The 14,598-nt window shown below is 38.0% G+C and overlaps 1 protein-coding gene across 4 annotated transcripts in view; it reads right to left on the reverse strand.

Annotated features, from left to right (window-relative positions):
- The window catches only part of Usp25 (ubiquitin specific peptidase 25), a 107,335-nt gene that overhangs the window by 19,913 nt on the left and 72,824 nt on the right, over positions 1-14,598 (reverse strand). For 2 of the 4 annotated variants that reach the window (XM_028874781.2, XM_037209660.1), the window contains 5 exons: positions 13,080-13,150; positions 11,941-12,169; positions 10,287-10,487; positions 6,203-6,342; positions 1,561-1,677 (listed from right to left, as the gene is read on the reverse strand). In XM_028874781.2, coding sequence (XP_028730614.1) covers positions 1,561-1,677; positions 6,203-6,342; positions 10,287-10,487; positions 11,941-12,169; positions 13,080-13,150 — 758 coding nt within the window. The remainder of the gene's footprint in view (positions 1-1,560; positions 1,678-6,202; positions 6,343-10,286; positions 10,488-11,940; positions 12,170-13,079; positions 13,151-14,598) is intronic. The other 2 variants (XM_028874782.2, XM_037209661.1) reach the window with 1 other exon arrangement.

The following is a 14,598-nucleotide window of genomic DNA, read 5'->3' on the forward strand; positions in this document are numbered from 1 at the left end:
ATCCGTACAGCTTATCTTAAAAAGTCTAAGGCACATGCACTGTTAAGCAAGGATGCCAACTACATCACAACACTCAATTCTGTCAGTAACAGAAGCTTTCCCACGAAAGATAGTGTTGAGTAATCACAATTCTTTCACAAATGCCGAAATTAGCTCACACTGAAAACAAGCAATTAGGTGCTCCGTAATAAACTAGTACTGTTATTAAAATGATTGAGTTTGGATAATTTTCAAGAGCAAACACAGAACAATGTAACACAGTACTAATACTATCTATAATATTTAAGTACTGTTGTTCTCAAACTGGCTCATTCTTGGCTGTTTGTATTTAAAATACCTCTGAAGTTAAGTACTATGAAGCTGTCTCACTGTAATTTCGACCCTATGGTCATTACCTCCAATTCATCAAAACTTACTCTCACTTTGACTCTGGATTATACACGGAGGGTTGCAGTGTGCCCACCACTCACTGGCTGCTTATACCAACCCTCAAATCCCCCTGCCAGTTCCCAGCTTTTAAATCTAGTCCTTCAGGAGACACACTTTCTCATATTGGCACAGTGATACCAATGCTTTATCACACTTGAAGTTTGATGATTATTCCTTACAAAATTACAATTAAAACTCGGGAATACATTTTGGAGGAATAAATGATATTTGGAAAAAATATTTAACACACATTCAGTTCTTATCCACTGATACAAACACTAAAACGTTGTGGTATCCAACAAATCTCTCTGCTCCTCAATCACTCCCACCTCCCTATCTCTGTCACTATTCAAAAACTGCTTCTCTGGCCCTCTCTCCAACACAGACAAGAACCATTTAAAGAGTTTCAAGAGAAAATGCAGAAAAGGGATGGCAACACTCTAATGAACTAAAACATCTCAGTTTCAGTTGGATGAAAGAGAGCTTCACATGAGAAACAAAAGCGCCTGAAGGTCGGTGGCACAGCTAAGAAGATGAGACAATCAGAAGAGAAGTGGGAAGACCCGGCGTGGGGTGGGGTGGAAAAGAAAGCCCTGCTAGGCACTCAGGGATGCCCACCAGCCATCATATTCGCTGTGACAGACTGAGTCTAGAGCAGCAAAAACATCAATTGTCCATCTTGTAACCACGCTGTGGGGCTTTCTGTTCTGGTGGCAGGCAATGGTGGGCAAAGTATAAAAGAAATTATACAAGTGAAACAGGTTAGGGAAAAAAATCAATTACTTTTAAATGCGAAATGTTTATTATGCAGTCGAGTGAATCTTACTGCAGTCTGTCAGCCTGAGAGTAAACTGAAGTTATTCCTGGATAATAAAGTTCCAGAAACAAAATGATTCTTTCATCTATTCTCTAAGCGCACTTCTTCATGTTACATTTAATTTCCGAGCTCTGTTAGTAACTGGTAAGTTTCACAACACAGGAGGCGAAGCTGAATGTTACGCAGCGACGCAGCGATGGAACGTGGCTGCAGGCATGCCTACGGTGATGCTATGGTGATGCCTACGGGGTGAGTGCAAACGGTGATGCCTACAGGGTGAGTGCAGACGGTGCACAGCACTGCAATCAAGGTACCTCGTCATCATACCCTCCCGCCTTTGACTCGGTCATGAACCGCCCTACATGAGGGAGCTCCACCTCTACAGCTTCCTGCTTAGAAGGTGGTGGTGGGCTGGTAGCATTTTCGGGTTTCTGCGGAAGAAAATCATTGGTATGCACATTAGAAAAGACAACAACGGACACATTCTCTTTACAGGCACAGACTCATAATCTCTTTTAAAATACCCATATTTACTAGATATAAAATGAAACCACTTACAGGTAAACATCAAAGGCAAATGTATCAATCAAATTATAATATAAACTGTAGCCTTTCTCTTTGCACTCCAAATGAAATGTTTAAAGTAGCTTTTCAAAAAATAAAAAAGACCAGCACCGCCTTTAACAGTAGTATTTACAGCAGAGAAAAAACAGCCCTCGTTACTCCCCAAAAACGTTCCTGCTATTTCTGTGAAAATGAGATTAGGAGCTGCTCTAAACCCAGGAGTTTGCAAAGGGAAAGCTTTCACACAGTCCTATTTAACCGACAGGTTTATAACTTGCACGTCCTCTATACCGCAGTCAGCTGATGTCAAAAGCGCTAAAAGAACTGAGGCAGCTGGCTTCAGTCACTGCCATCTGTACCAGAACGTTCTTTAGCAAAGATAAACATTAGTTCTAATTGAAATATGAATAACAATAACAAATTGTTATTTCTATTTGAAGTATAGGTAAATAATTATGTTTTAAATATTTTCCATCATTATTCAAATAGACCTTAACAATGAAAACACAAGAATGGCTAAGAACAGTATTTCTTTTTTAAAAGAAATGTTTCTTTTAAAGGTGTTATTTTTATAATACATTTAGGGTGCTCTACTTATCTGAATTCTCATCCTCTCAAAAGGAAATACCCACCCTGCATGGTTGCCTAGTATTTAACAGCTGTTATAAATGCCAGATATTGCCAAATTCATTGCGTTATTCTATCAAATTACTTTGAATAATTTATATTGCAGTGGTTTTAAACCAGTCTTACTATCACACATATTTTATAGAGATGTGTTTGTTGTAATTAAGAATTATTAATACTTGTAGTATTTGAGAGATTATGCAAGGTTTCCATTCAGTGAAAGTAAGCCAGTAAGTTAGAATCCATGTTGGGACTTTCGTGATGAATTTCTTGCAAGCTAATCAATCTAAATGGCATCATTTTAAAGAATGGGGGCTGAAGAGATGGCTTAGCAGAAAAGAGCACATACGGCCCCTGCAGAGAAACTGAGTTCAAGTCCCAGCACCCACGTGTGGCATCTCCCATTCACATCTAACTCAAACTCAAAGGGTCCAATGTGCTTTTCTGGATTCTGTGGGCATTGCACTCTCATGTGCACAAACCCATATGTAGAGACTCATATACATGTAATTAAAAATGAAATGAACCTTAAAAAATCATGAGAAAATACAAAGTTCAAGAAAATACCTACGGGTCCCTGTAAAACAACTAGCCAAGGGCGGGAACTTGAGGTAACAAAGACAAGCCCCCCTTGCTCCTGTTAGGTGTTGATACTGCACAATGTTGATACTGCTAAGTGCTGGAAGGAGAGGGTTAACTGCTCGAATCAACCCAGACGGACTCAGAATAGTTTTCATCAAAAAGGAGTTGAGGGTGCACTAAAGTAAAATAAATGCTTATTTTTCATTTTCTATTATTTCAAGCCTCCTAGTGAACAAATTAACAAAACCAAAACAATGGCTATAAAATTAGGAGGGTCCTCAGTTACCACGATAGAATTAATTAAAATAGTCCGAAACTCTCTGCCTGAATGATCTTGTAAAAATGTTCTCATAAAAGGGAGTGATAAAGTCTCAGAGCTTTAGATTTTACTTCTGACTAGAAATATAATCCAGAGTAAACTGTCTTTAGGTTTCAGTTTTCTTTCTTTTAGTAAAACTGAAGAGACTGTGGAGTAAATGAGTAGGCTTTGTTTTTGTTTTGAGAACAGGTATCACTTTTGAGCATTTACATTATACCTTCTTTAATATAATAATTAAATACAGGGAATCTAGTCTAAGAAAACATGTAAAATGTGTAGAAACTTTTTTTAGTATAATGGCCTGTTTATAATAATGTAAAAGTAGAAACAAATATACAATGGAATTAGGTAAGTATACAAAATTTCAGTTATTGAGTGGGACAATATTCAGCAAATTTTTACTGAGTTTGTAACATGAGAAACTGTTCTTTTTCTTCTTAAGAAATTATTTTATTCATTATATATACCAATCACAGATCCCTGCCTCTTCCCTCCTCTCCCCCTCCCGAGACTTCCCTCCCAACCCATCCCCCAGTCCCTTCTAAAAGGTAAGGCCTCTCATGGGGAGTCAGCAGAGCCTGGTATATTCAGCTGAGGCAGGTCCAAACCCCTCCCCCTGCATCAAGGCTGTGCAAGGTGTCCCATCATAGGTAATGGGCTCCATAAAGCCAGCTCATGCACCAGGGATGGATCCTAATCCTATTGTCAGGGGGTCCATTAAGCAGATCAAGCTACACAACTGTCTGGCTTATGCAGAGGGCCTAGTCCAGTCCCATAGCCTTGTAAGTTTAGGTGAATAAAAGAAGAGAGGTAAGACATAAAACATCATGCTTCAACCATGCTAGCAATCTCAAAAATCTATTTAAAACAAAAGAAAAGGAGAAAAGCCCAAGTTGACAGTGACTGACCACTGGCGAATGACTAAAACCAGGCATAGTGATTCTTTCTTGCCATCTGCTTTCCACAGTCTTACATATCCTAAAGTGTTCACTTAAAAATCAAAGCAATTCTCCTGCAAAGCAAGCTGCCTGGATATTTGGAGAATGTCTATAGCTTAGCTTGCAATTCTTCGTTTTACAGGGAGTCATGCCTACTTAAGGTACTAAGTATTTGTGAAACCCCTAGAGCTGAGGTGAAGGGACCAGCACCCCGATGCCTGCTATCAAAACCAGACAAAACAAACAAATCCCACGATAACTACACAGTCACTTCAAATTTACAGAAAGAAGGAAAACTGGAACTCAAATAAAAAGTTTGCTCAAGATTGTACGTCTACTAAGAAGTGAAATTCATACACAAAAGTCAAAGAAATGCCTATCTAAAGCCTGAACTTTCTCACTGTAGTTTCTAATATATGCTAAGTAGAAATGAGAAAATACAACAAGAAATGGTTGCTAGGTTCCTAAGCAATGATGCTGAGACCAAGAACCACAAGCTGCTGAGATAGCCAATGCTTACAAGTTCTTCAACAAGTTCAGATTTCTGAGACAATGAAGGCGCTATTTAATAAGACAATCAATGTGGAAAACAATTAGCTTTCCCATCACATTCTCTTGTCTCTCTTCCTTTTTCAAGTAGATAAGAGGCAGTACATTGCTAATTTATAAGATGATGCCCACACCAAGACATCTAGGTCATGCAAACTTGTATGATGACATGTGTGAGCTAAAACATTTATGATTAGCTGAACTAAAATGAAACATAATTCCACATTACACTAAAGTATGTTTTTGGTTTTCTAAGCCAAGCTAAAAGCAAGACATACCTTAGCCTTTAATAACTCAAGGGGCCAATTTACAAAGACCTAAGTTAAAATTTTATAACTGTGAAGGAGTTTCCCCATATCCACTGTCTGTCCTTGTTCCCAGGTTATCGTGATCCCCTTTTTAGACTCATGAAGCAAAATCCTTTCCAAGAAAAGCTTTAGAGTTACCAGTCTTAAATTCATTTACAGATTCTAAGACATTTGTAGACCTTATAGTCATAAAACAAAATAGATTTAAATTAATTTTCATATTAGAAAGGTTGTAATATATTTTCAAGCTGGAAGTGAAAGTAAAAGAATTTCTGGGTATTATTTAATTCATTACAACACAGCTAATAGAATGTCTTAATTATTGGGAATTTTGGTTAAGTGAGGTCTTAATTTAGCAGGCTATTGCTGAGACTGACATGACCTCTGAAGTACCTGACTTGCTATAGTTCTCTACAAAGACGATCTTCACATCCTAAAGGAACTCCCATAAAGCCTGCATCGGGGCTGGTTATATTCACTTCTAAAATTGGGGTGGGGGTGACCACAGGACATTGTGGTTTTGCAGTACAAAATTGCCACATGTTTTCCAAACTCATACTCACTGATGGCGTAACCCCATATTTCTGGGCTCAATTTGCTCCCATAAAACAAACTGTAAACTACACGACTCTGAGATGACAGTGACAATTTGTGCCCAGGACACTCACAAACTGCACATCATATTCGTTTTATAATAACACTCTCACTTCTCGTTAAACCCTTTCCACGGAACAATGACACCTCTCTTAAATTCTAATTATTCCAAGATTTGCAGATCACAGACCGGGAAAGAGGGGAACATGAAAACTGGAATTTAGCTTTACACTTCTCTTTAAATTCCAAGTCAAATGGCCAAGTGTGTCTGTGACCACTGAGTCTTCCTATTGTTCTGACAGGAAAATAGAAACTTAGGAGAGAATTGTATTGAAAATGTAAGCTGAGGAAGTGGCAGCCCATGCTCCCAGGTCATGTCACGGCGCAGCCAGAGCACCCCCTGACTCCCAGTCAAGGTGCTTTTCCACTACACTGTGGGAATGCTGTGTTCCAAAGCCACCCGAACTGTTCTTACCGACTGCAAAACTGTCTCAGGACCTTTATCTTCATGCTCATGTGATGCTTTGGCGATCACTCGGATGGTGTCTTCTTTCCAGTGCTTTGAGAAGTCATTTCTTGATGGCTGATCTAAATAGTCTGATCCGCCTGCTTGTGCTTCAAGAGAAAGGAATAATTATGCATCTACCATAGACCACAAGACTCTATATGAAGACCAAGAGCTTATTTCTAATTCAGAAGTTAGACAATAACCAAGTTAAGTCTGTGCTGTCAAATGTGAGCTTCAATGCATTGCAAGAACTTACCAACAAAAAGTAACCAAAAAGATAAAAGAAAAAAAAAAACACACAAAAACAAAGCCACCCAATTAATTATGTTTTCCCTTATAGAAGTTGCTGTGGTCATGGTGTCTCTTCACATCAATAGAATCCCTAAGACACTAATATTTTTTTTATTTAAATATCTTTATTGAAATGTCAGTAAGTGGCTCCTTCGTTGATTACTAAGAAAAGCTTGCAAGGAGGAAAGAGAAAATCCCATTGCTAGAGTATTTGAACAGAGTTTCCTTCATTATCGCTACTATTCATTCATAATCCTAGGGCACACCCAAGAGACTGACATGCCAGGTCTCTTTAAGATTCTAAAATACTATAACAGATTAAACAAATTACTTACGTTGAAAACTATGAAGACAAACAAGAAGATGGCATAAGCACTAAATTTTCTCTATTAATAATGAGATAAACAACTGTCCTGAAATATTAGCCTTACTCAATTATGACACGTAAACTCCTCTGAAACAGAGCATACATTTTGTAGTGTTAATCTACATTCTGCCACATGGCATTACTTCTCTTTCTTCTTGCACCTCCTGTTTCCTTTCCATGTCTTCACACAGTGTAAAGGAATATTCTGCATGTATTTAAATTAAAATAACGTTACCGTGGACTTGGGCTCACACCTGTAACTCCAGCACTGAGAAGAAGAGGAAAGAGGACTCCTTATAGTCCTGGACAAAAGTTCTTCACAACTGAAAATAATTTAGGAAGGCTCTAGAGTATGCTCTTTGCAAATCTCCTGATAATTCTGAGGCATACATCTTACTCCTCATGGCAATAGACTTTTATCTAACACAGGATCCGAAAGCAGGGAAGAGTATTTCCTGAATTACTATTGCATTGATTCTATTCTTAGTCCACAAAAGTATCTGATTCCTCACGACGTGGGTAGCATAGTCGGATTCAAAGTGAAGCACAACAAGAAACTAATTTATAGGTAGAAAATGTTGTCAAAGTGCCTAGCAAATATATCACAAGGTTTCATAAATTTATGTAAATGTAACAGGAAAAAACCCTCTCTGGCTGGACTTTTCTATAAAATCAGGCTTACAGGTTCAAAATAACGGAAGAATAATAAGATCTGGTAGAAAGTAAATGTCCCTGGTAATGTCCTGTTCTCATACAGCAGGGACTAGGTGCTATCCTTTTTTATATCTACATCATTAGTTTAATGAACACTATGAACATATGTAGTATATGTCCTTTGAATGCTTTCCAAATTTAATTTTTCTTTGTGGAAATTTCAATACTGGCTTGCTAGTTTTCATCCTTAGTAAAAGACAATGGCAATTTTTTAAAATTTACTCTGATAATTTAAGACATGAATATAATGTATTTAAATCTTTTCCAAGCCATCCCTTTTCTTAACCCACTATGTCCAATTAATGCTGCCCATAGCGCATGGGCCTTGAGCTCCGTCCACTAGAGAATGGACAGCATCCCATGGACTGCCAAATCTTAAAATACAACAAAGTAATGCCCCTTGCGGTTATGGAGTAACTTGAAGTTTAACTCAATGTCATACAGCTGAGTTTAGAGACCCGGAAATACAAAGACTCAAGAGTTCCCCAATTGTTTGCTCACAGCCAGCATAACATTGCTCTCTCAAGGCTGTGTCTAGGGAGTGCTTGACTACATTCTTAGAATGGAGAAAATGATCTCTCTCTAGGAATTCTCTTTATCTCTGTCAGCGTGCATGTGGTGAGTATGGCTCCTAGGACGTCAAGGTAATAAATCTCTTTTTTCCCTTGTGTATCACTGGTTCTTTGGTTACTTTTCTAGGACTGGTTTGCTAGTCCCTTTTTGCTCCTTCACCCTGTTCTTCATAGCTCTCACATGTAGGGAACTTTCCTACAACAGTGACATTGCTATCAGTATTTATGACTTTGGCCATTTTTTAAGATCCTTTGACTATCCCAAAGACTTTATGAAACCTTTCAAGATCACTCCAATCTATTTTCACTGCCAAGTTTTTTATAACCCATCTTAGGTTGTACTAAATTTTTAATTTGCTTATTAATGTGATTTATATCAAGATTTTTTTATGAGTCTTTTATTGATCCTTAAAAATGTTTTCCATAAACCATTTCTTCTGCCTGGACACATTTCCTTCCCAAAATAATCCTGGGTACAAGTTTCAAGACACAAATCAGCTGGCTTATCTTGAAAAACGTCTTTATTGATAGGCAGAACTCTCCCAAGTGTGTATATTGGGTCCACAGTTCATTTATAGAAGGTTATAGGCATTACATTTAATATATTGTAATATAATAGACTATAGGTTTATCTTGATTTCCTGAGAAATTAAAACACCTGAAATATATAAATATATGTCAGTTGTTTTAGTCTAGCCAGAGATAGTGGTTCTGGATGACACTCAGTCAAAGTTATTTAATGTTATCCATAAATTTTTTTAAAATCAGATTTCTACATATAAGGAAACCTTGGCCCCATGAACTATAATAGATTTGACTGTGTTCATCAAAAAGTTATTCTTACTCTGAGGTGCTTAATACTCAGAAGCTCTTGGCCTGATAGTTAGACCAGGGTCTGGCCAGATTCTTTGCTTTGCCATTCGTGTGCTAAGCTCACTGTTCTGTCGGCCATTCTTCTTGCTGTGTGGTGAAAAGAAACTGGAAAACCCAGGAGGACACTTTCTTGGCAAATTTATGTTAAGTCCTAAGTATAAAGCCTAAGCTACCCATAAGAAATCTTACAGAAAGAGATGCACTGTCTAGTTGTAAGTGGTCTAGGACTGTCTCTACCCTGTCCTTGATAGGGACAAGGGACATACAGTCCCAATCAGGAAATAGTTAGGTACAGTGGGAATTAACGTCTTTTAATTCTCTCCTTCCTTGCTTCTCCTGCTTTAAGTAGTCTCAATTCTAGTTTTTCTTATAGTGAGAATCACCTCTGTCATCATAGGAAGTTCTTACTGGAATTATTTTATCTTTTGTAAAAACTGGGTATTGATCTTATTGCCCTGCTACTGAGCTATGTTCCCAACCCTATTTTGTAATCTCAATTTAAAAAAAGAAAAGAACCCGAATTAACATTGCTATCCCAGTATTATGAAGTAAATGTGGGTGTTTTAGTACTGTCTCTGGAGCACTCTTTCTCAATAGCCCCAGTAAGTTCATTTACATTTTTCCTAATCACAGCTATCCTGCTTCCCGCCAAGAGGACAGCCACTGGCTCAAAGCAGGCAGAGGAATCTGAGTGATTATCTTGAAAAGGGTAATGATGTGCAGTGCTGTGGGCCAAGGAGCAAGGAAGCTCTGACCGGTGGGTACAGCGAGTGCCAGACCTTCACTAAATTCTATTGCTCCTTCATATGCGATCATAGTTACATTTCATGCTTTGATTTCTTATACATGTGCCAGTTTTCATGGACTATATACCATTTTTAGCTTGGAAAATCGTTTTAAATACTTAGTTTTGACTAACATTTTTGTCTTTTTTTTTTTTTTTTTTTTTTTTCGAGACAGGGTTTCTCTGTGTAGCTTTGCGCCTTTCCTGGATCTCGATCTGTAGACCAGGCTGGCCTCGAACTCACAAAGATCCGCCTGCCTCTGCCTCCCGAGTGCTGGGATTAAAGGTGTGCGCCACCACCGCCCGGCAACATTTTTGTCTTTTTAAAAAAAATTGGGTAATGAGCACATGGCCCAACTACTGAACATATCCGTGAGCATATCTTATAATAAAACACAATAGTAATCAATGTTATAATTTGATAATAAAATACAATACAAATGGACAAACCTGTAGCTGCAGAACACTCCGCCTCCCTCAGCTTTTGAGCAGCTAGAAGCTTCTCTTGCAATGCTCTCTGGGCGAGCTGGGTATCCCATTCTTGTAGTTCTTTCTCAAATCGCTGGTTGTCTTCCTCAACGAAATCTCTCAAATCTGGTGGTAACGTTTCTATTCCAACAAGGGCCTGTCCAGTCTCTTTATTAAACTCCTCTGCAAATCATATTTCAAAAACTACTATAAAATTAAGGATTAAAGGGGAAATGCAAAGCTCAAAATAGAATGCATTTTCAAATGGAATATAAACTGTAGACTATTAGTTATTACATGTAGTTATAGCAAACAATATTACCCGCATTTTCTTTAAAAGTCAAAAAGTGCTCAAACAATGGCATGATTATTGGAAAATGACCTAAGGGATTTGACAGTAACACAAACTTCTAGAGTCTCAAAAGTGACGATGAGACACAATATAGGATTAAGATCTTTTGTGACTCTAACACTGACATAATATCATTTTTGCTGATATAAGAAATCATCCAATCTCCGATTATTCAGAAAGCAGCCTTTTTATAGAAGTAAGAAGCAATCCATGACTTTGTTAGGCTCTATCTACAGAGAACAGAAACTGTTTTTCATGTTAAAGAGTTAACTCTAACACAAAAGCACGTAAACCTACGAAGCTTACCAATGCAGGAAGATGTTCTGAAACAACGTGTAACTACTACTTAAATAGTCAACTCACACTATACATAAAATATAAACTCTATCTAGTTAGCAACGGACAGCCTGGGCAGGGGATACAGCAGGAAGTTGACCGCATCTCTTCAGAGCCTTTACTGGGTGCTTTCTTTATGCAAAGCCCATATTAGAGTAACAGATATGAGAAGACTCCCAGGGACTTGGGCTCTGCGCCAAGCAGATTACAGTGTGCAAGGCTAGCCACACACACAACTGTCCAATGGAAGAAATCTGCTTGAGACCACATGAACAAATGGTTTGGAAAAGTTACAAAAAACTTTGCAAGAGGAGATGATGTGAAGTTCAAATGTCAGTAAAGTAGCTAAAGTTCAAAATGGGCAGTGATGAGTGAAACTGGAGGAAATGTCCAAGCCAGAAAACACAAGCCTTCTGTGCTAGGCTGGACGGTCAAATGTCAGCTAATGTGTTGATGCAGTAACCAAAGAGCTCTCACCTATGGAGGAAAACAGATTTCCATTTACTATTTAGCTCTGAGTACAATATGACTGCATGGATCCCATTACCAAAGTCTAACTAGCTTAAGGTTGTATTACTTCCTCAATCCAGCTTCTCACATCTGTCACCAAGGAATACTTCTTATCATATTCTCCATCCTCTGCGTGAATTCATCACACAGTCAAACAGTCACAGCAAGTTCTTTATTCAAATATCCGTCACTCTGGGGCTGAGCAGTTAAAAGCACTTGCTGTTCCTGAGGACCTGGGTACAGTCCCCAGCACCCACATGGTGGCTCACAGCGACCGTCTGTAACTCCAGTTCTAGGGGATCCACTCTGTCTTCTGGTGGGCACACAGACACCAGGCTCTGACACAGTGCCCTTTAATACATGCAGGTAAAACACTCCTATGTAGAAATAAACATGTAATCTCTAAGTAATAGTAACAGTGATGATACAGCATCTTACCTTGTATTAAGAATTGTGCCTTGTCATTTATGTACATTAAACAGTATGCACTGGCATTTCTATAACCACCAAAGGAGTCCCTTACTAGTTCTTCCCATGATGACTTGGTCACGGCAATATCATTGTATTTCATCCATCTGCTTTCACGATGGTCAAAAATGTATGCCCAGTAGTGCCCGGCATTAGCCTGGCCTTCATGAACTAGGACAGCATGGAGCCGATAAGGGACCTAACATGGAAAGGAAAACAAAGTTGAACTTCAAGTGTACAGTCTTTTATACTCTATTCCAAGGAAATCTGAAAACTGCCTATTTGAGGAAAACTGGGTGGGTGGGGCACGTTTTCTAAATAGTATTCAAGTTTTTGAGGAAAACAACAGAACAAACAATCATGCAAATTATCTGGGAGCAGGATCTACAGAAGTTAAATGAAGTAAAATATATCTAAAACGTGTAAGTAGCCGAAAATATGCCTGTGTGTGCTAGTGGGGGGCTAACTTTCCATGTAGCCCTCCTTGGCCTGGAACCCACAGAGAGCCATGTGCCTCAACATCCTGGGTGCTGGCTTTAAAGGTGTGTGCTACAACTCCTAGCTAGAAGTTAAAGTTTAACTGAGCTTCAGAGTTCTCCTAAAATTATGTATCTTTAAATGGTCATGCTTTCTCCCAATGGAGACAATTTTTTTAATTAAGATGTTTGGAAAATGGTTTGTAAATTTTTTTTTTTTTTGTAAAGTAAGCTAGGTACAGCATGAAGGAAATGTGTTAAAAATGTTATCAAAAATTCTCTCCCATTAGTTTATACTATAATACCAAATATACTGCATATTATAATAAGATATCTCCCAGTTGTATGACAAAACATGTAATGGGAATTAGTATAAGATAAACAAGATGGAGGTGAGAGGACGGAAGGATAGCCCAACAGTCAAAAGCACTGGTTGCTCCTCCAGAGGACCTGAGTTTTTTCTCAGCACACATGTGCAGAGGTTCACAACTCCAACTCTAAAGTTATTCAACACCTTTGGCCTCCAAAGGCACCAAAATACACACAAACAAACACATAATTTAAAAGCAATATAAAGATGAGTTAATGTATGTCAACAGTTCTAACAATGACGGTAGTTCAGCATTCACTTACTTGGATCATGGATTTGTCAGAGTACATAAGTTCAATGGTTCGATGGATTCTGGAAATGCTTTCCTGTAGATCTACAAACAGAAGATGTGACTTAATGGATGACAAATGTCATGTGGGTTTCTACTGAGAGTAAGAAGAGAGGGACCTAGGTTCTCTCGTAATTACACTAGAGAAGAAGAAAAGTTTCCTAAACTATTCTTTAAGATGTTACCATTGGAGTCTGTGTGAAGTGAGATGCTATTCAGCACAGAGATACAGTTAAAAATACAAAAATAGAACTCATCTAGGAAGTATGCAGAGACCAGGCAATCAAACCACACTCAAACCACCAGAAAGCCTTCAAAGAACATTACCACTCACCACCCCATACATAGCACTGGAGACTTTTTAGAAAAAAAATCCACCATGTGTTTGTGAACACATAAGTGACTGCAACAGTAAAATAACCAAAGGAAATAGAGTGTAGTTAAGAACTGCAGAAAAGAATCCCATAAAACTCTTTAAAGACTGGGTGTCCTCAGCTACATGTCTCCTAATTTCAAAATCGGGATAACAGAAGTAACTATATCAATACATTAAAATATCATACAATCACAATATAGTACTAATTGGTTGATGAGAACCAAAAAGGAGTCAGAAAAGACTACTAGAAGATATTAGTAACTTCACACTCTGGGAAGACCTACTCTAGCCTGATAGAAAATCAAGAAACCATAAAGGAAAAACATAAAATCAACCCCCTCCAAACATCTAAAACTTTAATCAATGTTACAAAAATAAAAAAAAAAAAGAGGGCTGCAGAGATGACTCGTTGGTTAAGAGCACTGGTTGCTCTTTCAGAAGACCTGGGTTCAATTCCCAGCACCCCCATGACAAATCCTAGGGGGATCTGATGCCCACTTTTGGTCTCCAGAGGCACTGCCCACAAGTGATGCACCAAAATACATGGAAGCAAAACACTCACACACAAGAAATGAAAAATGAGAGAAAAATAACCAGTAAAGCCAAACAAAAACCAGCATAAAGATCAAATGACAAACAGGGAAAATACTACCTATAGCATGCACTGTGGGCAAAAAGATTAATGTCTCAAATAGAGTACACCATCTTTTAAGAAATAAGAATTGGAAAAAATGCATAATACAAAATATAGGTAAATGAACTACTTCACAAGTTGTTACAGGGAATAAACAATGTATATAATACTTTTCAGCATTTCAGTTTTGGTATATAATAAACTGTCCAAAATGTTTCCAAAATGAAAAAAAATGAGATAAATAAGACATTTTAAAAAATATGAACACTCAATGCAATCATAATTAAGGTAAAGTAATCAAGAAACTGAAATGACATTTATGACCTACCAGACTACTGCAGAGTAAAATACCCCCAGGGTTTGGGAATATCCTGAGAGTACCCTCTCAAACAGAACTATTTTAAAACAGAGTCATAATTTTAAAACCTACACTGTACCTTAGCTGAAAAATGTTATCTTAAAAAAATACTCTATTTATTGAAG

This window comes from Peromyscus leucopus, chromosome 12 (assembly GCF_004664715.2).
Source record: "Peromyscus leucopus breed LL Stock chromosome 12, UCI_PerLeu_2.1, whole genome shotgun sequence".
Lineage (NCBI taxonomy): Eukaryota > Metazoa > Chordata > Mammalia > Rodentia > Cricetidae > Peromyscus > Peromyscus leucopus.